Source organism: Camelus dromedarius, chromosome 4 (genome assembly GCF_036321535.1).
Source record: "Camelus dromedarius isolate mCamDro1 chromosome 4, mCamDro1.pat, whole genome shotgun sequence".
In the NCBI taxonomy this organism is placed as follows: Eukaryota; Metazoa; Chordata; class Mammalia; order Artiodactyla; family Camelidae; genus Camelus; species Camelus dromedarius.
In genome coordinates, this window is record NC_087439.1 from 48761518 (window position 1) to 48781351 (window position 19834).

Below are 19834 nucleotides of genomic sequence, written 5' to 3' on the forward strand. Positions count from 1 at the left end.
TCCTCCAACTTTATAAACCATAAAAGTATGAAAAGAAGTCCTTCTTGTTCTTTAGTCCACAACTTCTCTCTGAGTAGAGTGACATAAGCATCCTCTACTGAGATCAACTGTTATCATTATCTAACACAATAAAAATTTTAAAAAATTTACACTGAAACTTACAAATGCTTAAAATACATGCAATTTGGGAAAAAATGAGGACAAGAGCATATAAATTTGCTTTAACTTGGCCCTTCCACTAGTGTTCATAATCTACTATGAAAGCAAGCTTAAGATAAAACAATTTTTAAGTAGGTAGATCAAAATACTACAAGGAAGAAAAAGTGTTAAAACAAGAGCCCTCCAAACAAAAACAAACTAAAACAGAATCCTCCTTATTACTATCTCTGGAAGCTAATTTTCTATTTCAAGCTTGGCATTTTTCAAGCTTGGTATCAGGGGCTATATAAAAGTTACGTATTTATGGAATGTTCTAGCTTAATTTCTAGGCAACAGCAGAAGAGTCAACTCTGCTTTCTCAAAACTTGAAATATTTTATCTATATTTGTATATGAACTCACACCAGGCGCACAATACATGTACTGAGTGTATGTATGCATGTATTAGCTATACGATAAATGCCAGTTAAGGTCGAAGCTGAATGAATAGCAAGTTTACAAATTTTGCCTGTTTAGTCTTATTTTCAAGGCTATTTATTCATATTGATCAGAGTTGGCAGTACATTCAAATTCTATTCACATTTTATACATTTTAGGGCATCGATTTTATAGGTTATAACTGGGAGCTAGCCTAAGCTAAATAAAAGTGTAAGGATGACTCCTGGTTTAAGATAAAATAGTCATAAAACCTTTTGTGAAATTAAAATTCAGATATATCTGTTCACTATTTAGTCCCCAAAGTGGGCATTACTTACTGTTTTATCTTCACCTCACCCCAACATATACCCAGAACACTAATATGTTTACTACACATAAATATATTTAACACAAAATGACCTACTTGTCATACACATTATAAACAATGTAGGCCTATCTCAGACACTATTAGTATTAGCAAAATTACTGAAGGGACTTAATATTTTGTCATCATTTTACCTATAGTCTGCAACATACATAACTTCTACCCCCAAAAAGACTTAACAGCTTAGGTCCATCATGACTTTAGTAAACTGAACACAAATTTGACTCTTCTGTTCATGCCCGAGGGGCTGTCTATCTAAGCCCAAAAGAAGGCTCCTATTTTGTATTAAAGGGAGAGAAGTCTTAAAAATAAAATGCATATGCCTAAATCACTTCCATCAGTGACTACTGGAACAATCAGGTTTGAGAAGAGAAACATCAGCACAAGCACAATTGTTTAAACATGCAGATGGCTTATGGCTATTTATCATCAAATATATACCACACACATCATGCATTATATTTATACAATAATGCTAAACTACCTCATATCAACATGTATTTGTAAAAAATGGTCAAGTGCTATGTTTGAATGTGTTCTATTTTTCAGTTGTATTAAATGTAAACAGGAAAGTAATTTCTAGAAACCAATCTTAAAACACTTTTGAGTTAAATGTTAGAGTGAGAGATACAGCCCTAATGCAAGAAGTTCCAGAAAAGCAAAGACCTTCATGCCTAGGAGAGTGAAACTTCCAGGTTGTTGTTGTTATTGTTTGACTGTGTTGTTGGTTCTCTTAATAGCTGATGCACAATAATTTAAAGAAATGCGTATCTCACTCTTGTCTGCTTCCTTTTACTTTCAGAAATGAAGATATGTTGAATGTTCCCCTACATTTTTAAAAATAAATTTTTTTGGTAAATTACCAACTCTGTTACCTCTAGTTTTTTTCAATATAAAAATTCTGATCTTGAAATGGCAGGAAGAACCATCTATTTGCCTCATTATCTCTTCAAAGCACTGCACATGGCAATTTGATCTCTATGTTTGGTAATAATTTAAAAGTATTAATAATATTCAGTATGCAGGTATAATTCCAGACTTATAAGTAATAATAACCTAAACTTTACAAGAGAAAAAAATTAAAAGTTAATTTGAATATTTACAATATGTGAATCTGTGGTTATGACACAAAAAACTCTGAAATTTAAATTTTATATAAAACCTTGTTTACTTATCACAATAGTTATGTACAAAATGCAATGAAATTAAATGTTATGTGTGTGTATGTGTACACAGATGTGTGCATATATATATTTAAATACCAAAAAAAGGGGTAGCTAATACAGCATGGAAGGACAATAAACCAAGGCGTGAACTGGGTTTCTCCTTTTGTATACTGAAAGATAATCATCTGCTTAGGTAATACTGTATGTTTAGAGGAGCAATATACAAAAAAAAAAAAAGCACTGACTAAATTTAAGCCCCCTTTATTGAGAGTATTTTACTCATATAGATGTTTAGTCCAAAACAATAAAAACTAAACAAAAATCCTAATGAACAAGTCTGCTAAATGCTCCTTCTCCGACAGGAGGAGCTTGATCACTTCCTGTCTTCACACAGCATTGTAAAGCAGGTGTAAACAGCTAAAAGAAACCTTGACTAAACATCACATTAGTTCAACTATCAGTTAAATATAAATTTTGGAGATGATATGAACGCTCCTAGGGTTCTAATTAACTTCCATAAAAAATGACATTGAAATCTACATTTGAAAACCACTCAAAAAAGTGAAATGAATGGTCACAAGGAAACATGGAAATGTAATGGGTAAAATACATGTTGCCAACATTTATTGTAAATGAAGTCATTGGAATATCACCAGACTATATTATTTACAGAGAATACACAAAAACTGTGCACATTCCAGGTGAAATATGTATATAAGCTATTAATAAAAGCATATACTAACCAGCCACAATGACACTGTCATTACGTGCTGGACCAAATTTCAGTGTCATCTCATGTTTATGTTTATGGACAGCCAAATGATCCTCGTTGGTAAAACGCTGTGGCAAAAAGTTTTAAAATATAGTTAAGATTTTCAATTTGATCAAATAAGTTAAATGATAAGGAAATTCATTTCCACAACATGTAAAACCACCATTAACAAAGAAATAGCAGTTTGTTAACTCTACAGAATCTATTGTTAGTATAGATAAACATATTAGATTTCAAAAAATCACAGAGAAACCTATTACCCAAGGATAAATAATATTGATATAATATTAGGTCACATAACTCAATCTGAGAGCATTTAAAAACAAAACCTGAGGCAAAGAAACTTTATATAAATTTCATTTGGACACTAAAAATAGACCGCTGTTAATTTTTGCCATCTCTTAGTAGAAATAAATACTCCATGGTATAATGACCTTTGAAGAAAGCTTGTATTTCACTTAGATTTCAGGTTACTTACCACTTTTAAAATGAGAACTTTCTTATAAAGATATTACTCCTGGACAAATTAAGAAGTAAATCAGGTTCTTTATGTTAACCACATAAAGAAAATGCCTCCAGCGAAGAAATAGCAACAAATAAATAATAAAGCCATTCATCTTAAAATAAAATTTTAACTTAAAAGTTAATGATTTTTTCATTATTTTGTTTCCTCACAGTTCTTATATAAAAAAAATGAAGCAAAATTATGTTTAAAGCTACACTTGAGTTGGATAGGCCCTGCATGCTAAAGTGACATTTATGACTACAACATAATATATGCATTGTTTAAATATCTCCTGTGTCTTGACATCTATCTTTATGAAGATGATTCTTATTTTAGCAACATTTGTAACTAAAAATAGGGAGCACTTTTAGTTATTTCAGAGCAATTATTATAAGATGACAAATTAAGAGATCTAAACTCACTCTTTAGTCTACATCCTTATAAATGGGGATGTAAAAATTATATATATATTCGAACTTGGTCCCCCTTAATCACTAAAAATGGATTCTTTCTCTTGTGGTTCTACTACTTCCTATCCAATTCACTATATCCTCTCATGCAACTAATGATAGTAACTTTAGGGTAACCTTAAAATAATGTAAAAGAATGAAATATTTCTTTCCATTATGCTTTGTATTCTGAATATTGTAAGTATGACACTTAGTACCTATATCATCCCTAGCTAAGCCCACAAGCCCCTCAGGCTGTAAAAGTTAATCCTTCTCATTTGTATCCTATTTTGCTCTGCACAGTGCCTTGGTTATATAGCACCTGTTAATATTATATTGATATTTTTGTATGTCCTTTTAAGTAGGCTGAGCTCCTACTGTTTGAGCTTCCCCAAATTTAGCATATAGTAAGTAGTCAATAAATGCTAACTGAAAGACTGAACTCTTTACAATAAAAGAACTGAATCTTCAAGCCCAGTCTAAAGGAAAAACAAAAACCCCACCAAACACAGGCTGTTCCTTAAAGTACATTTAGCTTTAATTTGGCTGTATTTTGCTCATAGTAAGTATGCTTACCACTAAATCTTTAAATTACTGTACACCAGTGGAAAGTTATTATTATATGACCCCTCTTCAGAACCTGCTTGTATTCCCATTGAAGGTGAGTGTCCAAATGCAAACAATACCTCTACCCCTTGATTTAGTCATTTATTTACTCTTCAAAAGCTTACTAAGCACCAAATATAGGCGCTGGGATTTTAATCCAGTTTTTTCTCCACTCAGTGCTATTTTCCTACTGCTTTATTATTATAAGAATCCTTACCAAATTTGGAGAAATAAGTCATCCTTTGACAGACTGTTGAATATCAAAGCTCTTAGAGAATGAACATAGCTATATGTCTACTGGAGTTACTTCACTGCTTTTTACTTTTCATTATAGTTTTGAATGTATGTGTCTTACACTCTACACTACAAGTATCTTAAAGCAAAATTCGCTTTATGTTCAAAGAACATAACAATGTGGTTTCTCCATTGAGGGCAATCATTAAACATTTGCAAATGAATACATTTTGGTAAAGGTCTTAGATTAAAAAAATGGCAAAGTCAGCATAATTAACAGATAAGAAGAGCTTAGAAAGTTATCGCCTAGAGATTTTATTCTAACAGTATCCTCTGCTTAGATATTGGTTTGAACACAAATATCCAAATCAAACAGCAACTACATGTAGAATAAACATTATGTTTTCTACAAAACATGTGAAAATGGCACCAAGACTGATGCTAAAAGAAGCAGCCAAAAGGATCCTAAAGAAACATTTAGAACTGTATGAATAGTAAAAAGGGAAATGCAAGGAATATGAATTTACAAAGTCTCATGGAGTATATACAGACCAAATTTACCCAAAAGCTATTTATAAAGGAATTGGTGATCACATAATGGTATTATTTATATACATGGGTAAAATACACTGAAATTGACACTTGATACAGGTGAGTTTAACCTTGGCTATCATCTGAAAAAAACTTATTTACCTCTAACAAGAACTTAAAAAGACAGTGTCAAAAGGTAGTCACCACGAAGAAAAAAAAAATATATATATATATATGTATAATGTGAAAGGCATTCTTTTTTCAACAAATACTTATAAAGTAGCCACTACAAGCTAGTATTTTTGCAGGAACTGTTTGAATTGCTTTCCTACACAAATTAAAAAATTTACTCTAAAAATAAGTTTTGCAGAAAAATTATGATATTTCTAGTAATAATACATTGAATTTATATAATTTCTTTCTTCCAAGCAATTAAAAGCACAGCTCCAATGTAAAATGTTGTAGATGTGCAGTGTTTTCTTAAACAAGAAGACTTGGAGCATACAACTGAATAAATAATGGAAAAAGCAGTCAAGAAAGGCAGGATAGGATAACCATCTCTCTTAAAAGGTTAAAAATGGAAGGGAGGTAAAATAGTTGTTTCCATAATAAATTAAAACTCTGGTATCTGAGAAATCTGTGTTTCCAAGGATTGAACACTCTCACCAGAATTAATTACTTAAGAAATCAGTCATTCTGCATTTAACACACACATTCACAACCATAATATAATTATTATCCTTATTTAAAATAGATTAAATAGGTACAACTAAGTTATAAAGTCATCAGGCCAATAATAGCTCATTTACTACTTCTTTCACTATTTGATACATTCTATTCAACATTAGGAACTTACTGATTAAACATACACACACTCCAACTACGATACCTTCAATGAAACTTTAAACAAAAAGAATCTTTATTTCCTTTATAAAAAAGCTTATAATGTATAAACATTCTACCAAAGAAAAAAATTTTCAATGAGAGCATCACCAAAAGCAAAGATATTATCAACAAAATTTAAGACTTTCAATGTTAAATGAATCTTTCACTAAATTATCTCAACTTTGTCTCTTTCACCTAATTTCAATGGAACATCATGTTAAAACAAATGAGATTAACAGAACTCTTTCTATGAAGTAACTAATACTGACTGAGACATATTAAAAAATTAATAGTAAGAGTCAACGGTTAAAATTTTTGGCATTGAATTCTATAGGTCTCTCTCTGAAATGACATTATCAACAAAATATATTTAAAAATTTGAAAGTCTATCTGAAAATTTAAATTGAACTAAGTCTATTAAAAGTGTTAAAGCTAAAATTCAAATTTGGAATAATGTTATCATTCACTAATGACAAAAAATAATTTGCACTACCGTCATCAAACTGGTGTTTCTAAAATCAATTCTTATTAGAATTTTTGATTTCCTAGGAAATGCTATTTAAATCTAGAGAGAGAGGATACCATCTCTGTTCTAAGCAAGATTTCACAAATGGATGATGCTGACATTAGGTTATCATTTTGGCCAGTAACAGTTACAAGGTGTGATAGGTGTGATAACACAGAGATTATTTTAAGTATCTTACAGAACAAATATAGGCCAAAAAATAGTTAATAATATTTAGGATTGGAGTGTTCATGATGAAACCAGTGCTTAGATAAATTATTAGTAAAAATTAAAAAATATTTTAGCTTTTAAAAACAATATGGCAAAATGTTTGAAGAACCATAAAAATGTATATACATTTTAACCCAGTAATTCAATTTCTAAAAATGTATTTTGAGGAATTAGAGGTGCATATAAAGGGTTACACAGAAGACAGTCATCACAGTGTTGTGGTTTTTTTAGGCTGCTATACTTAATTTTTAGTCCATGAAAGAGGAAAGGGTAGATTATGGAACATATTCTGGCAACAGAATACTACACAGGAACTCAAATCCATGTTTTCAATTAACACACAAAATGCTCATGATACACAATGCCATCCGCATACAAATAGAATACAAAACTATATGTGCAGTTTGATCCCAATTTTGTTTGAAAAATCAAAGAGGGGAAAGATTTAGGAAATGCACCAAATGTTAACAGAAGTCCTCTCCGGATTTTTATTTTGCCCTTTTGTCAACATTTTCTATGATACTTTTTTAATTAAGAGGAAATAAAAACTTTTTGTTAGTTGAAAAAAAACACATATAAAAAGACCTGTATTCAAATACACCTTGAAGTTTGAACATTCTGTTTAGAGATGTTTCACTATAAATGTAACACAGGTGTAGGCTTAGGTTCAATCTTATCTCCAGTATCTGCAGGTTCTGTGACTGTAATATATTTAAGATTGACTGCTCACTTGCAAAATGAGGCCAGGAGCACCCATTTCATAGGGTTGTTACAGAATTAAATGATATAACCCACATAAGCTTCTTAGCACAGTGACTGGCTTAATTAAAAAGGTTATTATCATTGTAATTCTTTTTTTATTACTAGGACAACTATAATATGAACCTTTAATTCCTCAAATCCTTTTTGAAACAAGTTGGAGTACAAATAAATAATAGACATGGTATATACACACTTGATAAATATTTGAAAGCTCTAGTCTGTGGTTCATAGGCAAATTTTGTGTGTGTGTTTCTGAGGTAGAGTTTTTTGTTGTTACTGTTTTGAATACTTTTTATTTTGGAAAACCTTTAAATTTACAGAAAAGTTGCAATGATAGTACAGAGTTCCTACACATTCCTTACTCAGTTTGTTTCTCTAGCATTCTCATCTGACCTTACTGTGGTACATTTATCAAAACTAAGAAACCAACATTGATACATTACTATTAACTAAACTCTAGACTTCAGTAACTTTGTTTTAAACTTTAAAAGTATTACTCAGCTTAACTAGACTCAGGTTTCAAATTAAAAATCATCTCTGAAAACTATGACAGGGACTGCTAGCTGTCCCTAGATATCTATTAACTCTTTTTCCTTCAGTGAAAGAACTTGTGAATTTTGGGTGAGCACTTGTCTGCCCAGAACAGTTTTCTAGCTTCCTTTGCAGTTAGGTGGCCATATGATTGAGTTCTGATCCAAAACATGAGTGAAAATTATTCGCATTACTTTCACTACACGTGCTCTGCCCTGCTTCCCCTTCTCCCTCCCTTTCTGTTGGAATGCAGACTTGATGTCAGGAGCTGGAACAGCCATGTTGGACCTAAAAGTGGAAGCTGCATGTTGAGGATTACAGAACCAGCCAGCCCTGAGACTCCTATTTCTGGGCTATCATAGAAAAAAACAAACTGCTCAATCTACTGTTAAGGTTGAGTCTTTTAGCCAAGGGGCTAAAAATTTACCACCACTAAGCCTCTCTAAAAGTGTGCCATAGCCTCTAAAGGTAATTTCTTTTGTGCAATGGAATACACAGAAATGTAGTTTTTTATGGTAACTATATTGAAGAAAATATTTGTATGTCTAAGTTTTGATATGCTTTCTTTTCTCTATTCAAACCTTCCACATCTCCATCCCTCCTTTTTACTCTCAGTTACTATGGATAAATGGTCCATGGTCCCACCTAAGGCCAGTCCCTTCACCTGAACACTGGATCCCATCCTCTCTTAAGGACCCCATTCCTGCAACAGTCCCTCTCTCTCTCTGCAGTGTCAAATATGTTTTGACATTCCCACCTTAAAATTCAAAACAAACAAGCTCCATCTTCAGTCCTCCTCCAGCAATATTTTACTGTTCCCTTTAAGCTGAATTCCAAGCAAGAGGTATCTTGTAATGTCTCCACTTCAGGTTCTCCATGTTTACTCCAATCCCACTGCTGTCACTGTGCTGCTCTTAGCAAGTTGTCTAATAATTCCCATATTTCTAAATCCAATAATAAATACTGAATTCTCACCTTATCCTATCATTGTCCCCCACACTTTGAAATACTTTTTCTATGTGACTTCAAGAACACAATTTTCTTCATTGTCTGCTGCTTCTCAGCCTCCTATGCTACATCCTCCCCCTCTCCCTGCCGTCTAAACACTGAAGTGCCTTATAACTTAGTTCTCACCCTTCCTATCTATACTATTTAAATATAGAAGTAAAACTAAACAAATATGAGGATTTTAGGTTATTAGACAAAATGTATTACAAATCTTGACAATGTAAAAATAATAATCAGACATCATGGGAGGAGAAAGGAGAAATAGGATGAAGAATGAATGTTAACTCCTTTTATAATAGGGAATCTAGAAAACAATTCTAACTTTTTGTTTTTCATATTTTTTAGAAAATTAGGTTTTTCAAGCAATCTCTCTTATGATACCCATACACACATACGTTCTTATATTCAACAATAGGTTTCTTTTTATTCTGTTGAAAATAAAGAAATTTTTAAAAAGTAATGTAATAAATCCCCTTGCACACTTCACCCAGCTTTAGCCATTATCAACCTAGGATCCATCTCATTTCATCTCTACTTGTAACTCACCTAATTTTTTTTTTTTTTTGAGGCCAACCCCAGGTATTATTTTACCTGTAAAAATTTCAGTATTTGTCTGTGATAGATTGCAAAATATGACCATAAATTCCTTCCTTATCATATGCAACTCCTTCCCTTGCAATGTGATAAGGCTGGTTCTCCCATCCAGAGGAGGGTACCTATTTCATGATCCCTTGGGTCTGGTCTGGTCTGGTGATTTCCATTGTTCAACAGAATGCCAGAGAAGTGATGCCCTGTCACTTCCAAATTGAAGCTTCAAGGAGCTTGAGAGTTTCTGCTTTTATTCCCCTGGGATACTGCTGCCCAGAGACTGCCAGATAATAAAATATACTGAACATATATCTAATAATCCTGGGCATGTCTTTTCATAGTTTGACTATGCATCTTTGGGACAGACTCCCAGAAGTGGGACTGCGGGGTCAAAGGGTAAATGCATGTATAATTTTGCAAGATATTGCCAAACTCTCTCTAGAGGGTGTGCCATCTTGCATTCTTACCAGCAATGAATAAGAGTGCAGAAGGAGTATTTTTAATATCACTGAAGTAAAACGGTTGCTGCCTTCCCAAAAGTATAAACATTCTTGTGGTAGAAAATGTCAAAACAATGATAGACAGATTGATTTATAGACAGGAAAGTTAGATGGAAAGGTTGCTGATATATATTATGAGGAAAAACAATGGATGACTTTTGGGCCTGATAAAGTACTTGAACACCCTTGTTATCTCTGCAGAAGACCTTAGCCCTACAAAGGGTCTCCTTCCTCTTCTTGACAGGCTGAGAGGTAGCCTACCTCTCTGTCTCTTGGCCATTTGTATTACGAAGCACAGACTGGGCATATACCATATGTGAGGCAATCTGCTGTGAGAATTTAAAACAATGAATATTAAAACGTTCCCAGACTTTCTGTATCTGGTGTTGAGGTGAAAACTCTTGCTTTCCCCTGGGGTGTGTTGTGAAATGTTCCATTTGCCTCACCTCATCAAGTACAGAAGCATTAACACTGTCTACATACAAACTGTATGTGCTTAAACAAATTGTGTAATTTTTCTCAGCAATTTTAAAATATTTTCTTGACCTAAAGGTTATCTCATTTACATTTATCTTATTTCCCCTAATTTTATTGACTCATTTTTTTCCACTGGTTCTATCTCCCAGATAGAGAGAAAAACAGCCTGAGCTTGGGAATTGGGGGTGTAGGCAAGACACGGAAAGGATAACTTTGGGGTAGAGGCACCAAAAACTGGGGAAAAGATGGATGGTACTAATTTGACTTCTTGGGTTCTCTTTCTCCCTGACCTTTTGCTGGCGTTAGCATTCATTTGGAATCTCTCCTATGTAAATTTAAATGTAATGCTTTTTATTAAAAATGGCATGTATATTACTAAAGAGTTAATCACAAGATAACAATTCCAACTATTTTAAGCAGAAAAGAATAGGACAAGGAATTGGGAACTTGTTTGAAACTGAGTTTCCAAGAATGATTCCTAGAACAACAAAGCAAAACTGGTCATAGTCCAAAGGCTGGCTCTAGAATTACACTATATTAGCTGTAATACAGAGATCTGATTTTCAATAAAGGGGCTGAAGCAATTTAACAGAGAAAGAAAAATCTTTTCAACAAATGATGCTGAAATATCTGGGAAACCATATGGAAAAAAGTGAGCTTCAACTCCTACCTTACACAATACACAAAAATTAATTTAAGATGAAAAACAGACCTAAATGCAAAACCAAGCTTGCAGAGGTAAGCAAAGTAGAATATCTTTGTGACTTAAGGGTGGGAAAAGGTTTCTTAGATAAGTCACAGACAGCAACAACCACAGAAGAGAAAAAATTATTACATTAGACTTCATTAAAATTACAAACATCTGTTCATAAAACAATATTATTATGAAAATCAAATTGAAAACCACAGACCTGGAGAAATATTTCATAATGGACTGGTATCCATTATGAGTATTTAAAGAACTCATACAACTCAATCCATTAAAAGACAGATAATCCAATTTTTAAAAACAAGTAGAAGATTTGAAAAGATATTTTGCAAAAAATAAACAAATGGACAATAAGCACATGAAAAAGTGCTTATCTTTTCATTAGACACCAAAGAAATGCAAATTAATACACAATATGTCAGTATACACATAATAAAAATGGCTAAAATTAAAGACTGACCCCAAATGTTGGCAAGGATATGACACAACAAGACCTCTCATAGACTGTGGGTGGGAATGCAAAGTATTACATCTGTTTTGGAAAGCAGTTTGGCAATTTCTTATAAAGTAAATATATAAAACATATGATCCCACCACTACACTTCCTAAAGTACTTACCCAAGATGAAAGAGAGCATGTATTCATACAAAGACTTGTACATAAATATTCATAACAGTTTTATCTATAACAACTGAAAACTGGAAATAAGCCAAATGTCCATAAACAAATGACTAAATAAACTAACTGTGAAATAAGGAAATATTATTCCTCAGTTGAAAGGAATTAACTACTGATCACATAACATGGAGAAATTATAAATTAATTATGTGGAAGGAAAGAAGCCAGTCAAAAGTACATACTGTATGATTCTACTTAGATAGATTTCTAGAAAATACAAACCAATCTATAGTGACAGAAAGCAGATCAGTGATTGACAGGGGTGGGAATGATAGAAGGGAGGGATAACAAATTAACAGGAGGAAATTTTGGAGGATAATGAATATGTTCACTATCTTAATTGTGGTGATGGTTTTATGGGTATATACATATGTTAAAATGTATCAAATTGTACACTTAAAGTATGGGCAGTTTATTGTATATAAATTATACCTCAACTTAAATAACTAAAGAAAACATTAAGAACCAAAGAAATACTTTAATGCTTATTTATGATTTATAGTTTGTATATTTTACTCTGTAATTTCAGTAGACATTAAATTTATTCTTTCATTCCTTAGTATCTATAGTTATTTTAAGATTAATTATTACAACAGTAATAGATTAATAATTTAATGCTTTCACACATTCTGTATTAAAGATGTTAGACTTAAGAATATTAATACATTAGTGATAGTCTAGGGGTAAATATTAGTTAATTTCATTAAGAGTTCAGCAAGTAAAATAATTTTCATACAAGATAATGTATATTTGATTTCCAATTAGGCAGTTTACAATGATTTTCAACCAATAATGGTCAAACGAAAAAACTTTAAACCCTGGATTTTGTCCAGGTTTTCCACCTTTCCATTACAAGACTTAATTCTTTTTTTCCCATACTAGATAGTACTCTTTAAAATTCAGATATGCTATTGAGGAAAATGAATTTCTTCCCCAAGTTTTTCTGGGTTATTTTCATTCTAACTCCAAAATTCTAAAAAATATTATAAAAGAATTCCTTTAATGACAACATACAGTGTCATCAGTGTTTTAATAAATGTGAATATACAAATAATTTATATATTACCTGGCCACATCCAGGGGCAGTACATAGAAAGGGTTTGTCATCACTCATATTCCACAGGTCCTTGTATTGCCTATAATAAAACATTAAGAGATAGCTAAATGTTTTATAGGACAGATTTTTAAATAAAAAATAATTTAAAAAGTAGTATTATTTGATTTTCACCAAGCTTATTACCTTTTCTGATTGTGAAATAAAACACTTTTACTGACATTTTTCACTCCATCTTCCATCTTATTATGAATAAAGACACATAACAGGCAGATTTTACACTATAGAAAAAAAAATTAAGAACTCTGATCTATCAAGCTAAATCTTTCCTGTTTAATAGCCTAAGTGCAGAAAGAATGAAATAATTAGAAGATTACCACTTTAACCCCCAATGAAATAATGGATCTGGGCAACTATCATCAATGTCTGATAAAACTATCAGAAGTAAAGGTGACGGGAACTTTATAATGGTTGGGTCAGGTTGACAGCATCTAAACTCAAAGGTGAGTCTTAAATTAACATTAAAAGTGTGACAAATAAACATTATGTGTCCCCAATATGATGCAATAGAAAGCACATTAAGTATTCTGGGAGGTGGGGGTGTCAAGCCTGAACCTAATTAAGCCCCTCTAGATCCAAATACTAGAAATACAGGACACAGCAAAACAAGTCAACACAATCAAGATGCAATTAGCCAAATTCTATAGGATGAAAGACCTGGTCTTTTCAAGAAATAAATGTCATGGGGAATAAAAGAAAAGAGAAGGTTGGGGGGAAAACTGTTTTGGATTAAAAGAGGTCTGTCTAATAAACACACTAAATCAAATGCAATATGGGGACTTTTTTGGATCCTGATTTGAAGCAAACAACTACAAAAACTAATTTCCAAGTCATGATTATTTTCCTACTTTTTGATTTAGACTTAAAAGTTTCTAATTATTCCTCTCATAAACTTGTATGGTTTTATTTTGTCTTTGCTTTCTTTCTAGAAATTACATATAATAACAATATTTGACTCAACTAAAAATTCTGTAACATTGTTCCTTTTCAACACTAGCTTGTTAACCCTTCAGAAATATATTTCCCAAAGCTTTTTCATCAAGGATGACAACTGCTATTATGGTCAAGTTTGGGAAATGCTGGAATACTTTTTTATTGGTAGGACTTTTCAGACACTTAATATGTTCAAGGGAAATGACCAGGGCAGCACCTAGAATATGGGATTTTTGCCACATCCATTTGCTATTTGAACCCTCTTCACAGAACATCTCATGGGACTAGTATTATTTGAAATTCATTTTAGAAGAAATCAAAACCCTAAAATATGTTTATATTTGTCACAGGTAAGTGTATTTTGATGCTCTATTTGATAATTTAAAAACATGATAGGAATAATAGTTAAACTATATACTAGGTAAGTGTTTTCTTATTTATGAAAAAAACACTTGAAATATTTATCCAGAAACAACCTATGAAAAATTTTATAATCTAAAATATGAAAAATGGTAGAAAATACCAAATATTGCATACACACCTGGCAGAATTCACATGTAACTTGAATTTCATAAGTTGAATAACTTATCACGTCCTCTTTTTCATGGCAAGGATACTGAAAAACGAAGTGGTTTCATACTATTAAAAAGTTTTGAAACATTTCTTGAAACACAGTAGAAAATAAAAACACTCAAATAATTACACTCTCTGTAACACTATTGTGATCAAAAATCCATTCACTATTAAGAGTCTTTATAACAGAGCACTGTTCCTGAAATATGAACACCCATATAAATGCCTTAAACATAGGTATTAATATATCCAACTCTACCACAAAGAGAGTAAAAGAGAAATATTTAACTCAGCCTTTAGGACTGTGGTCGAAGGGCAGTCATTAAAACAGTGAAAATCCTGACTTTTGAAGTCTGATTAAAAAAAGATGAGACCTAGTATTTCAAAATATCTATCCAGAAAGCTATTAATTTTTTAAAATGTAGTCAATGGTGGTCTGGTTCTCAGCCTAATTCATCAAAATTTGTCCCATAATGTAGTTGATCTATTTAAGGAGCTCCCTATTCCCTAACTTAATAATTTACTTATTTGATATTAGCTTATGGACTAGTGCAACATACTGAAACTACCAAGGTCAGTGGCCCATTTTTAAACTCTGCTAATACTCCATTTTACACTCACTGAAATGCCAGCTACTGGGGTGAACAGAGTTAACTATATTCTTATCCAAATAATGGTACATAAAGAAAACTTTCATTTTACATAATTTTGCTTATAAATGTGGTGTCAAGAATGTCTTGCTCAGGAAAACTGGGTATGTCCTTTAGGGAAATGTGTAAATAGCTATAGTTCTGAGTCTTGGAATCAAGGATGATCTGGTACAGGAGATAGGAAGAACAAAGTTTTTTCCCTGGCCTCAGGCAAAACTTGTATTGGGTAAGGTTCTATCTTGTCATTCACATCCACCTTTACCATGCTGCCTATGAAGGGGGGGGGGGAACCACACACACTAGAATAATCCAAAGGAAACCTGTAAAAGTGATGCTTCAGTCATTACCAGTAGAATGTGAGCTCAGTGAGGGCAAGAAATTTATCTCTGGGTTAACTATCTAAAACAGTGCCTAGCTTATTAGTAGCATTTACTCATTAAGGAATGAATAAATAGCTGTATAATATTAACAAGTCAGATAAGTTTAGTTTTCTTTATCTAACTGAAAAAATTCATCTAAAACTAATAAGAAAATGCAGTTCATATTGCTTTGAAAAAATCAAAGCAATATTTAAACTCAAAGTTCAAGAAACTTTTAAACATCAAACTTATGCTAAGACACAAACATGAAAAAACAGTCTCTGCGCTTGAGAAACTTTCAGTCTAGCAGAAGAAAGAATACAGAAATGTAATTTCATTTCGTTTGGTAAGAATAAGAGGTAAAATATTAAAAGTATATAGGTAGTGCAGTGACCAATCCAATAGTTCTAGAAAAGCTTTCTGAGGGACATGACCCATGGTCATGACTACTGCTGTCCCATCTTCTATAAAAGAACTTCCTCATCCACACAGCAGCCTATTTCCTAGCCGACCAATAAAAATTCCTATTCCTTATACTATTTCCTAATACCTAGCTGGGGTAGTTATAAATGTAACAGTCAAAGCACCTTGAGACATAAATGATGGTAATTCCTCTGGGAGGCTTAAATGCTCTCTCTTTGTTAATCTAACTGAATCTCAAGCTTCTAAATCCAGGCTTATCTCCATTTTATAGCAAGGATGGAAGTATACTCCTGGGACAGCATGGAAAGGAGGTTTAGCTCACCTATAAATTGTCAGGGAAGTCAATGACTGCAGAAAGAGAACAGTTACGATACCACACCACTCTGTGGCAAGCATCCACACCTATACTGGTAGAAAAATCACTGTCATGAAGAGTACAAAGGAAGATTCAAGGCAAGATTTAAAGGAAGTCAGTTTCTCTGGTTTCTCTAACCTCTCTCTTAACTCTTCGTCTAAAATTCCTTTATCTTCCCTGCCCTCATGATTTAGTGCCAAAGTTCCCCCTTTTCTTCTTTCAACCAACAAATATTTGAGTGTCTACTTGGTGCCTGGCACTATGCTACATGCTAGGGATGTAGTGGTAAATTAAGGTAGGTATCTGCTCTTCCAGGATAGTGAAGGAGCTTATACTAGCTAATCAAACATCCAATTCAGACCTCTTCTTTCCAGTTTTTAAGGCAGTTCCACATTTAAACATGTGTATGTATATGTTCCTCACATTTTCTCTATGTCATTGCTATAAGGCATTTTATTTTAGAACTCCAAACTTGCTTAAAGATATACTTTAAATTTTGTTTGTTACAACATAGCCACAGTAATGTCCACTACTAGGTATCCCACATAAATGATCAATATTACATAATTCTGAAGAAACTTTAAAGCTCAAGTTTTAATTGGGATTCAGAAGGAGGTCATTGTTATTTCTGGATAATATGAACTAAATTGCACTTACTGAACTAAGATGTTTAAGGGAATTTTTAAATTTGCTCCCAGAAAAATACAGAACAACAAAATAAGAAGTCACCCAAAATACCACCATTCAGAGATAACTACTGTTTAACATTCCAGAGTACATACTGTCTTATTAATGCGTAAATATACATAAAAAAATTTTAATTGTAAAAACAGTATTACAACTTCCTTTAAAAGATAATTATCTAAATTCTGCCACATCATTAAATAGTAACATCAATACATATTAGATGTCATTTTAATGGCTATATAGTATGTCATCATACAGATATGACATATTTATAACTAATTCTCTATTAGTGGATTATTATCATCAATGAATATCCTTGAGGACAAATCTTTGTGTAATATCTGTAATTATTTCCACAGGATTAATTTCTAGAAGTGAAACTGCTATTTTAAAGTGAAGGCATATTTTTAAAGGTTTTGATTTATATTGCTAAACTGTCCTCAAATATATAGCACTGACTTCTACTTTACCAGTAGTGTGCAGAAAGACCTCATTTCTCAATACCCACACCAACAGTGGATATTATTTTTTTAACATTTAAGTTAACAAATTAGTGAAAAAAAGTTTTAAGTTACATATCTTGACACACAGATGAAGTTGAACCTTTTCACATATATAATGGTTCTTTGCGGTTATCTGTAAAATGTTTCCTTTGCCCATTCTTTTTTAAAAATTGAATATATTTGACATACAACATTGTGAAAATTCAAGGTATACAATGTTACCTTAATATATTTATACATTGTAATATAATTATCATTGTATTATATTTATTATATTACATAATTATAGTACAATACTGTTGTCTATATTTATTATACTGTCTATATTAGATCATGGCTTATTTATTACTCATTTCAAATGTATACCCTTAAACATCAACTTTACACCTCCTTTTCCCATTCCTAAAAAAAAAGTTAGTCCAAAATTCTCTCTCTTGAATATAGATCATAGACTCTTTCTTAAAACATAGATTTCTGATCATGTACCTCATTGTATTCCTGATCTAGCCCTAACTACACATACTACAAATGAGGTCCTAAAGGTTAAAATGACTTTTTCCAGGTAAAAAACAATACAAGAAATTTCTACTCTTACATTGTGCCTGCCAGCTGGTATGCTTTGTTATACTACACGTATCAACTGTTATGCCTTGCAATTCTTTATCTACAAACTAAATAGCAATTTTATGTAAACCATCTTTTAAAAAATAGTACAGAAAGACTCTTTTGGCACTTGTAAGGTTATCTGACAGACCCATTATCAGACAAAATCACATAATACAAAATGCTCATAAGAAAATAGTAAAGAAAAACCCTCTAAGAAAAGAAGAATAGAAGGAAATGAGAGAAATTAATATAACTTAAAATTAATATAAAGCCAAGACTCCAAGGAAAATCATATATAAGGGTATCTTCATGGAAAGCAGCTTAGACAGGCTACTGGGGGGCAGCCTGTCTAAGTGCAAAGTGCAGGAGCTTGGGCAGGATGAGAAGGTGTCCATTGGTGGGGGGAGTTGGTCTGGAGCGGAATCTAAGTTGGGTAAGGAAAGGTCAGTCTGTGCACGGAAGGGGGAAGTAGGCTGATGTGGGATGACAATGCCCAAGAAGGGTAAGGAGGTATCCACATGACGTAAAGAATAGGGATGGCACCAGTCCAGGAAAGGATATCGAGGCCCAAGCAGGAGGATGTCTACTTGATGAGGAGAAGGTCTGGTGGCTACAGGCAATTCACTACATATACACACAGGTATTGACTGAACAAGTAAATTTATCAAGGATATAGTGGATGAAGGTAAATTCACACTATAGGTGATGGTAATTACACAGAGTGAATTAGATGAGATTTGGAGATGTTGGTGTGAACTCACAACTTTCAATATAAATATACAGATATAGAAATACAGATGATAATGTGTGTATATACATGCAAAATAATTCACAAACTTCCTGAGCTGTGTCTACTGGGAGAGCCTGGGAACACCTGATATCCCAATAGAAATAAGCCCACTTAGCATCCAGATCTGATGTCTAAATACTATTCTCCACCAAAAGGAACCTGGGATCCTTGAAGAATTGGCTGATTACAGGGCTGAAGCAGGAAAACTGCATGATGGGCCTTGAGTATCTTGTGCAAGAAAGTAAAGAGGAACTTACGGATTTGGCCAGAAAGTGGACAATTTGAGGATCAAAATAAATGATAGTAATAGATCATCATATCATGAATAAAACAGGATTTCATTAACCTGATATGAGATACCTACTGATATAGAAGAATAAACTGGAAGTTTAATAACACAGGTTATTTACATCCTCTCAAAGTATCTCCTTATAAAATACATTTTAATTACTAAAGACAAGAGTAATATACAGTACAAAAGTCTGGCAAATATCACTTTACTCAAGTGGTCCAAGTTAACAACACTAAAAATAAGGGAAATCAGTATCATGTGCCACTGGACGGTTTGCAATGAGGAGGACACAGCATCACCTCCATGATAGTCGTGCCAAAGATACATAACCTGAATCTAATCATGAAGAAATATTATACAACCCCAAATTGAGGTAAATTCCTCAAACTAACTGGCCCATAATCTTCAAAAGTGTCCAAGTCATCAAGGCCAAGGAAAGACTGAGGAACTAT

At 32.6% G+C, this 19834-nt stretch overlaps 1 protein-coding gene across 3 annotated transcripts in view; it reads right to left on the reverse strand.

Moving 5' to 3' along the window:
- ATF2 (activating transcription factor 2) overlaps nt 1–19834 on the reverse strand; it is a 70738-nt gene that overhangs the window by 35274 nt on the left and 15630 nt on the right. For all 3 annotated transcript variants that reach the window (XR_004136729.2, XM_064484922.1, XM_010990135.3), the window contains exons 3-5: nt 14686–14760; nt 13164–13233; nt 2870–2966 (exon numbers count right to left, since the gene is read on the reverse strand). Coding sequence is in view for 2 of the 3 variants with exons in the window: in XM_064484922.1 (XP_064340992.1) it covers nt 2870–2966; nt 13164–13233; nt 14686–14717 (199 nt within the window). In the remaining variant the exon portion in view is untranslated. The remainder of the gene's footprint in view (nt 1–2869; nt 2967–13163; nt 13234–14685; nt 14761–19834) is intronic.